Source organism: Cotesia glomerata, linkage group LG5 (genome assembly GCF_020080835.1).
Source record: "Cotesia glomerata isolate CgM1 linkage group LG5, MPM_Cglom_v2.3, whole genome shotgun sequence".
In the NCBI taxonomy this organism is placed as follows: Eukaryota; Metazoa; Arthropoda; class Insecta; order Hymenoptera; family Braconidae; genus Cotesia; species Cotesia glomerata.
In genome coordinates this window covers 1285147-1294597 of record NC_058162.1, presented here as the reverse complement: position 1 = coordinate 1294597, position 9451 = coordinate 1285147, and the positions used below count along the sequence as shown (strand labels likewise).

The following is a 9451-nucleotide window of genomic DNA, read 5'->3' as shown; positions in this document are numbered from 1 at the left end:
TTTATTTTTTTGTAATAATTTTCTCAATAAAGAAAAATTTAAAAATTTTTATAAGTCAGCTAACTTAATTTTTTTAGAACTTTATTTCAATAAAATTATTATAAAAATAATTTCCAGAATTTCCACGCTTAAATTTGAAATTTATGAAAACTTTAATTTAAATCTATCAAAGTCGCCATGACAGTTAAATTTATTTTTCTCATACTCCATAAAGAATTAAGTTGTAATCACTAGAATGCTGATATCAAGATCAAGATCTAAAAAAAATTGCATAATAATATCTAGAGTAGGGAATGATCCAATTAACCTCAAAAAGTTTATGTACTTACAGTATATATTTATAAATATAATTAAATCTATGAAATCTGACAAGTGTATTATTATTTGTGTTATTGGATCATTAGAAAATTGTAATTTAAATAATTTTTTTACAAAAAAATTATGATAAAAAGGTAATTGCCCATTTTTTAAATTTTTTTTATCAAACAAATTTTCTTTAAAAAACTTACATTTTTTTATTTTTTCAAATTTCAAAATGTCAAATGAAATTAAAGTTAGCAGTCGCTTGACCATTTTTCAATTTTTTTTAATAAATAAATTTGCTCCAAAAAATTATTTCTAAAAAATTGCATTTTTTATTTTTTTTATTTTACAAATGTCAATTTTTTACTCTAATTTTTTTTTGCCATAATTTGTTTATTAAAAAAATTCTTAAAATGATTAAATATCTGTCAAATTAATGACATTAAAGTTAGCTGTCACTTGAAAATTTTTTAATTTTATTTAGCAAAAAGATTTATTCCAAAAAATAATTTAAAAAAAATTGCATTTTTTATTTTTTTTAATTTCTAAATGTCAATTTTTTTTCCCATAATTTGTTATAAAATTTTTAAAATTATTAAATTTAAATATGTGCTCCATTAATTCTCATGTTAAATTAATTTTCATTAATAAAAAAATATTTTATTTTTTAGATTAAACAAAACTATTTTATTCCCAAAAAAAATGTCCCAGCAAAAAAAAAATTTCCACGAAGAAAAAAAAAATCTAAGCGAAATTTACTTCGCAGCTTTAGACTCAGTGAAACCTCACAAAATAATTTCCCAAAAGGTAAAACTAAACAATAACAATTTAATAATAAACAATGAAGTAATTACCATGACAGATAACGTGTACGTCGTAGGCTTTGGAAAAGCCGTGACGGGTATGGCAGTAGCTTTGGAAAAGCTACTGGGTAATCGGTTGATGAAAGGAATAGTTAGTATACCAAGAGGCTCAAAGGATCATTTTAATATATTAAATAATACAGTCCCTGGTGTAATAAATTATGTAGAGACCAGTATCAATAATGAACCAGATAATGATACTGTGTCAGTAACCCGGGATATAATTGAGTTGGTTAAATCATTAAATGAAACTGACACTTTGATAGTTTTGATATCAGGCGGTGGTTCAGCTTTATTGTCGATGCCTAAGCCACCTGTAACTCTTGATGAAAAGCTTAATATTTCCCGGAAATTATTCAATTCAGGAGCAGATATCAAAGAAGTTAATTTAGTTAGGCAAAAATTATCGGTTGTTAAAGCCGGAGGTTTAGCTTTTATGGCTCATCCCGCTTTTGTAATTGCATTAATATTATCAGATATTATTGATGATCCAATGGAATTAATTGCTAGTGGACCAACAGTCAATAATTTAATACCAGTTGATATTATTGAGAAAATATTTATAAAATACAATCTTTTGAATCAATTGAGTGATAATTTAAAAACAATTCTTTTTTCTGACCCAATTTCTAAACAAGAAATTAATCGCGTTAAAAATTTTATAATTGGCAACAATTTATTAGCAATTGAAAATGCAAAGCTTGAATGTACGCGCAAAAAATTAACTTCTGTAATATTATTTAATAATATTCAAGGACTAATTACACAAATTAGCAAAATGTACGCTAAATTATCCAGCTTAATTTGTAAAACTTTTTACGAATCAATTTCAATAGAAAATTTTAATGAGTTGATAAAAAATGATCCTGATTTATTATTGCTAAGCAGCAAAGCTAAAGAGATTTATCAAGCTACTAAAGACGTTGAAGAAGGATTGGTTCTTATTGCGGGTGGAGAACCTTCGGTGCTGGTAACCGGCTCGGGAAAAGGTGGAAGAAATCAAGAACTTGCTTTGAGATTTTCAAAAGACTGGTTTCAAATTGCTGAGTCTGAGAAACTGTTTAATTTATTTGATGTGGTACTGCTGAGTGCTAGCACGGATGGCCAGGATGGACCGACTGATGCTTCTGGCGCGTTTGGTTACGCTGAGATCTATTCGGTGGCAAACGAATTGGTGGAAATGATGAAGAGTAAATTTTTAAATGAAGCTGAGGGTGGAAGTTTAAGTATTAGAGAATTTGTTGAGAAAGAGATGGGACTTGTTGATGTTGATAGTGTTTTGGAGAATAATGATTCTTATAATTTTTATTCTAGGTTTAATAAAGGCTGTGATTTGGTGAAAACTGGACTCACTGGTACTAATGTAATGGACTTACATTTTATTTATATTAAAAAAAAAAATTTAATTGAAGAAAGTGATAAAAAAATTAGGGTTTCTATGGATAAACATGATTTTTTTACTAATATATAGTAAGTCACATTTATGTTTTATAAATAATTATTTTTATGAAAAAATTCAATTTAAAAAATTTATAATATTAAAATTAGAAACAAATTTTTATTTCAATAAAAATAATAATTTATAGGTAATAAAAATTACGCGTAATTTAATTTATTTTGTAAATAATTATTTTTATGAAAATATTCAATTTAAAATTTTTTTTTATAATTTATTTTATGAATTTCATATAAATTATTCAAAAAATTATTTTTATTTATTTTCTGTCCAAATTAATAAGTACGAAATTGATAAAATTTTTTTTCAATATTTATTTTTAAATTTTGCAAGATATAAAATGATCTATTTCTTAACTCTATATAGAAAAAAAAAATAGGAAAATAAAATTAATAAATTTAATAGTTGAAAAAATTTTTTATTCACGCCATTTTTCTCACTTTATCTATAAGATTGAGATAAATAAAATTAATCATACAATCAAATTAATATATTGTATATACATTGATTTTTTTTTACATAATTATATTTGTTATTCAATAAGATAAAAATTCTGAATTTATTCAACAATTTATAATAGCAATAATTTAAACTAATAAGTTAAAGTACAGTTTTAATTATTTATAACATTAATGTTGTAAGTCTAAACCCCAAATTTCATGAAAATTTATTTATTATTGGTGAACAATTTTATAGTTTTATAAATCTGATAAAAGGACGGAAAAAATTATCTAATAAAATATTGATCTATTAAGTTAATCTGTTCTATCTTTGGTTTATTAAATAAAAATCTTATTAAAAAAATCCTTATTAGGATTTATTATCATAGTTATGGATGCGTGTGCTCTTGCAGGTACTCAAATATCTCGTTAATTAATTCACAATATTTAATTAAATTATGAGAACAAAATGATGAATAAATAAACTGTGATTAAGATAAATTTCCAGAAAAAAATAAATAATAACTCACAGATCCCAAGAAAAAAGGTGGTGTTTAACAAGCATATCGCGAACACCATCCTTTAAGGGTTGTGATTGTTCTTTTTTTCTTGGTAATTCCCAGTCAGGATTTAAATTAAATGCAAATTGACTAAGAATTCTTAATTCGCATTTTACTTGAACCCAGCCTGGACTATTAATGTAACTCCATGGTTGATACCTGTAAAATAATAATAATAATAATAATAATAATAAATATACTAAATATTATATCATATATTAAATATACATTAAAAATTTCTGGCCAAATGAGAATTACTCAGTCTAACTTAATAGGTAACTGAATAGTAATTACGGAAAGGTCTCGGATAGTTTAACTGGTAGAGCATTTGACGCGTAACCAAAAGATCCAGGTTCGAGTCCTGGTCTGAGCTGTCCGAATTATTTTTTCAGTCACTGAAAAAAGTTACACTGAGTAAAGAATTACATCTTTCTCTAATAATAATTGTCTAAACAAATTTTAATTGTTATCGTCACCTAAATTTCCTCTGATCGTATTGAGACTTCATACCGATAAAATATTATGGTGGACAATTAATAATGAAAAATTAGTCATTCTTTAACAATTTGGATCGGGGAGCTGGTTTATAATATTAACTATCTTTGATTTATTAAATTTAAAACACCGATCTTCATATATTAAATATACAATAATAATAATAATAATAATAATAACTAATAAAAAAATATAATCAAATAATTTTTTTTATCACTTACCACTTTTGCACAATTTCAACACAAGAGCACAAAACCTCAAGCCATAAATGCAAAACTTGTTCATTTAATCCCAAACAAATTAGCGATCGGAGTTTAACATCCATTTGTGCATGAGCGTTATCGTGGGTTAAATTAACAGCCTGGACGCAGCGATAAAGTAACTAAAAAAAAGTAAATTAAACAATTAATTCAATACAATAAATAAATATTTATTTAATCTATATTATTAAAAAAATAATCAGATCTATCTTTAGATACATAATTAAGAAATAACCTTGTATTTTGTGAACTATAGACATTTTAAAAGATATAAGCTCACCTCGATGTTACACTCATCGAGACCTTTCATTTGAGTACCCACATTAATTTTTCATATATTTATATATATTATGAATATGTATATATCAAAAATACATCAAATATGCATGTGGGTACTCAAATGAAAGCTCTTGATAAGTGTAACACCAGGATGAGCTTATATCTTTAAAAACATCAATAGTTAAGAAAGTACAGTCCAATTTAATAAATATTTTGTGAACTAATGACATTTTTAAAGATATAAACTCATCCCGACATTACACTCATCGAGACCTTTCATTTGAGTACCCACATCAATTTTTCATATATTTCATATATTTATATATATGTATATATGAAAAATATATCAAAAATGCATGTGGGTACTCAAATGAAAGCTCTTGAGAAGTGTAACATCAGGATGAGCTTATATCTTTAAAAACATCAATACTTAAGAAAGTAAAGTGCAATTTAACAAAAGTCATTATTTAATAAAGCAAAATTTTGCTTGCTTAGTGACTGCAAAGTTTCTAGTAATTAATAAAAATAATAACAAACCTCTTCAGGCGTAAGAACCTTGCCGTCCTCATCAAGCCTGTACGTCTTGCAAAGAACAAGCCTGCTGTAGACAGAATTGAAATCTTTTTCAACTTCCCGAGTCGAAGCTTCTTCAATAAACAGCCAGGGATGACAAGAGCCCCCAAGGAAAGACGGCCGGCGCATCCCGTGTTCAAGAAAAGCCTTAACAGCCGGACAGAGACTTCCTCTAACAAGATCAGTAACTGCCTCACTAACAGCATCATCTCCAGCGCACGTGTACTGTTTGCTCCTCTCATCCAACAGCTCAACAAACTTAGCCGGAAACCAGCCGCGAAGTCCATTCAATTCACCAACCCAGCAATGTTCATCCTTCTGACTAATAATAGTTATGATATCATTTTTTCTAAATCCTAATTCATCATCATCGTGTCTTTCAAAGTCCAGCAACGCTTTAGCTCTTCTGTTGCGAGTCCGCGAGACATTGACATAATTATCATGGTCCTTCGAATGGCTCTCCATGGTGTAGTCAGCAATTAAAGACACATTAGTCAATTTAGGATCAACATTTATAAAGTGTCTTGCTAATTGTAAAATAGTTTCTCTTAAATCAACGAGAATTTCCGTCTGTCTTATATTTTTAGACTTAGCATCCTCTTCACTGTCGTCGCTGCCGAATAAAAATGTCTGGAGGACTGACTTGTTGCGTTTCATTTGCCGCTTATTGAGGTGTTGCTTCGGTAAATTTGGTACTGCGTCTGGATTACCAACCAGACCACCCTGGTCAGCCATTAGGTAGGCTAGATGCCGTCGCCTGTGAGTCTCAATAAGGACATCTGTCAAAGATCCACTGACCTCCAGTGCAACTTCAAATAATTGGTCTACATCATCAATGTCTCCTGGAATGTCAGACAGCGCGTTGAAAATTTGCGCTGAATTTTCTAGCAATTTAAGCTCCGACTCTCGAATTTTCAGCATGCCGAAGGTCACCTGGAATAAAAATTAATTTAGCAGATATTTAAGAATTTTTTTAATAAATAAACTATAGCAAAAAAAAATTAACATCTAGAAATTGTAAAAAATAAAAATGAGAATTAATTTAGCAGATATTTAAGAATTTTTCTAACAAATAAATTATGACAAAAAAAATTTACATGTAGAAATTAAAAAAAAAATGATTTTTCAGAAAAAATTTATTTGTTAAGTAAAATTAAAAAATCATCAAGTGACTGCTAACTTTAATATCATAAAATAAAAAGTACAATTTTTTAAAAATAATTTTTTGGAACAAATTTGTTTGTTAAACAAAATTAAAAAATTGTGATTTTACTGAAATTGTAAACGTTCTTAGTTTAGAAACTTTTAAAATTAAATTATTTGATTTTCTATTTAGTAATGAATAATTAGAAATTAGTATGCTGGAAAATAATATAATTACATGTTGTACATAATAATATGATGTACATTTTTTTTTAACTTCCTGCTAAGAAAATTGAAAATCTTCAAAAATCGGGAAGTTATTTTTTAATTAAAATTAAATTAGCCGATATTTAATAATTTTTCTAACAAATAAATTGCTGCATAAAAAAAAGGATATTTAGAAATTTTAAAAAATAAAAAATGTAATTTCTTTAAAATAATTTTTCGGAACAAATTTTTTTGTTAAATAAAATTAAAAAATGGCCAAGTGACAGCTAACTTTAATATAATTATTTTTTAATGCAATCTGTTTTATATATTTTAGTAATACTCCAAAATTGATTGTACTTATTTGTACATACAACACCTTGGCATTAAAACTAAATAAAAAAAAAATTGACTGCCACTTATATTACCTGAAATAAAACTATCGAGCCGTCGAATAAAAACAAGTCCCAGATTCTCAGCAGAATTTTCATGTGGACAACTGAAGCAAAGAGAGTTAAGAACCAGTGAAGCGAGATCAAGCTTAATTCTATATCATGCTGCGACAAAACATGATCAATGTCAGGTAAATAATTAGCGATAAGTGTCCTCAGGACTCTTTGGTCTGCTTGAACCCCCAAAAGTGTAGAAGAATAATAAGAAGCAGGTAGCAAGTCTTCGACAATGGTAGCCATCATCCAAAACGCGTCCTCTTCTTCCAGGAGCAGCAGCAGAGACGCAGCCATGGTTCCTGTTCCTTGGCAGTAGCCAATGTCCGGGTAGAGCCAAGCCAAGCCTCGCATTACTCGCCTCAGTCTTGGGATTCCCGTGCTGTGTAAATTGCTAAAGCAGGCATTCGCTGGCATAGTTCTCAGTAAATCTTTCTCTATTTGTTTGCTGGTCATCAGCGCGTCGCTGCTCGACGCCTTTACGATGTCCTTGTAGCTCATGTCTGAGGATATTTTTTTATGCAGAGCTCCGGACATCCTCATCCAGATTCTCGGACGAAGCGAGTGAGGAATTCCACGTCTTACCATCTCTCTCAGCTTGTCAGTTCTGGGCAGACGCTGGTCTGTACGGTGCCACAGAGTTTCTGGGATTTCTTGGGAACGACTGAACTCCATTAGGGTCAGCCACTGCTGTCTGTGCTGTGGGTCCTCGACGAATGGCACTCCCAGGAGTTTTTTGGAATTCTGTTCTGGGCCGTCTTCTTCCTCTACTCGAAAGCCAAACTCGTCGAACCTGTAGTCGGGCTGAGAATTTGGGTCTTCTGGCTGGTTGAGCTTTGCTAGGATATCTTGCGGCCACATGGACGGTGTCAGAGCTGAAAACGGGCCTCCTGGTACTGGAGATATCAGGTCTTCGCTCGATTCATTAAAATCTCCGTCGTACTCATCTTCAGACCCAAGTGTTTCAAGTTTTTTCTATAATAAAAATTTTAAGTAAGTTTTTTTTTTAAGATTTTTTATGATATTTATATTAAAAGACATCTGATAATTTTTTATGACACTAAAGCTAGCTGTCACTTAGAATTTCGTAATTTTATTTATAAAAAAAATTATTTGTAAAAAATTGAATTTTTAAAAATAATTTATTTGTTATAAAGTTATTAATTTTTTTAATTATTAAATTGTAGCAAGAAAAATTTATTTTAAAAATTCTATCTTTAAAAGCTCTAAAAGAATTATGAAAATTAATTTAGCAGATATTTAATCATTTTAATTATTTTTGTAACAAATAAATTACTTTAGACATATAGAAATTATGAAAATAAAGTTAGCCGACATCTAAGAATTTTTATGATTTTTTTTATTAAAGAATTATTACAAAAAAAAAAAAAATTCATTAGTTAAAATTCAAAAACTATAAGTACAATTTTTTAGTTATAATTTAATAAATTAAGCGAAATAAAAAAATCAAAAATGTCGGCTAATTTTATTATTATATAGAAATTATAAAACATTAAAAATGCAATTTTTTAAAAATAATTTTTTGGAACAAATTTGTTTGTTAAAAAAAAATTAAAAAATGGTCAAGTGACAGCTAAATTTAATGTCATTAAAAATTGTAAATACAATTTTTTAAAAACAATTTTTTAGGCCTAGTTTATTTAAAAAAAAAAAATTAAAAAACTGTCAAGTGTCTTGCTAATTCATAACATAATTGTTTTTTAATAATACTTACATTGTGATCTTCTTTTCCAACATAACCTTCGTGATCCCTAACATTAAACAACGACTTAGCTAAATCCATTACTGTGATAAATCTAAAACTCTCTGATAAAAATACTATGTAATAAAGTATTTTATATTTTTATAAAACTTTATTTTCTTAACATCGATAAAATTATTTTCATTTATTTATTTTATAATCAACAACAGTAGTTTTGACAGCTGGGACGTATATTGATATTTATAAATATAAATATTATTTATTTTCCCTTACTACTTGCTATGGAGTTAATTTTTACGACCTTCACCACCAGAGAGCAGAGCTGTCAAAGTTAACCTACCCGGGACTTTATGAACTAGTCTTGATACTGAAGTCAGCTGATATCTGTCATTTTTTACAATTTTTAAGTTAGGAGGTATTTAATAATTTTTTTTTGTAATAATTTTAGTGCTAAAAAATTCTAAGGTCAGTCACAAATTATATTTTAACAAATAATAATAAATAAAATAAATATTAAATAAAAAATTAAAGTTTACTTAACCAAAAATTTGATCATACTGAAGTTAGCTGTCAGCTGTCAATTTTAAAAATTTTATTTTATTGTTATAAAATAATAAAAAAATTTCTAGTGTCTCAACAAGTATAATAATCCAAGTAAGTAATTAAACAATTAAAAAAAAAAAATAACGATTGAATATTTATT

At 27.6% G+C, this 9451-nt stretch overlaps 2 protein-coding genes across 2 annotated transcripts; one reads left to right on the top strand and one right to left on the bottom strand.

Moving 5' to 3' along the window:
* Positions 1-978: 978 nt before the first annotated feature.
* Positions 979-2637, top strand: LOC123265276 (glycerate kinase). The gene has a single exon (XM_044728965.1). The coding sequence runs from the start codon at positions 1006-1008 to the stop codon at positions 2635-2637; it is 1632 nt and encodes a 543-aa protein (XP_044584900.1). The 5' UTR covers positions 979-1005.
* A 656-nt stretch (positions 2638-3293) lies between these two features.
* LOC123266307 (small G protein signaling modulator 3 homolog) lies at positions 3294-8996 on the bottom strand. Its single transcript, XM_044730491.1, has 5 exons — positions 8761-8996; positions 7008-8000; positions 5194-6162; positions 4339-4499; positions 3294-3781 (listed from the first exon to the last, which is right to left on the bottom strand). Exons 1-5 carry the CDS (start codon positions 8827-8829, stop codon positions 3589-3591), a joined length of 2385 nt encoding a protein of 794 aa, XP_044586426.1. The 5' UTR covers positions 8830-8996; the 3' UTR covers positions 3294-3588.
* Between the last annotated feature and the right edge of the window lie 455 nt (positions 8997-9451).

Coding starts and splice junctions, on each gene's coding strand:
- LOC123265276 (XM_044728965.1), top strand. CDS start 1,006: ATGTCCCAGCAAAAAAAAAATTTCCACGAAGAAAAAAAAAATCTAAGC.
- LOC123266307 (XM_044730491.1), bottom strand. CDS start 8,829: ATGGATTTAGCTAAGTCGTTGTTTAATGTTAGGGATCACGAAGGTTAT. Junction 8,001..8,760: donor TTGGAAAAGAAGATCACAAT/GTAAGTATTATT, acceptor TTTTTATTATAG/AAAAAACTTGAAACACTTGG. Junction 3,782..4,338: donor GTTGAAATTGTGCAAAAGTG/GTAAGTGATAAA, acceptor ATTATTTTACAG/GTATCAACCATGGAGTTACA.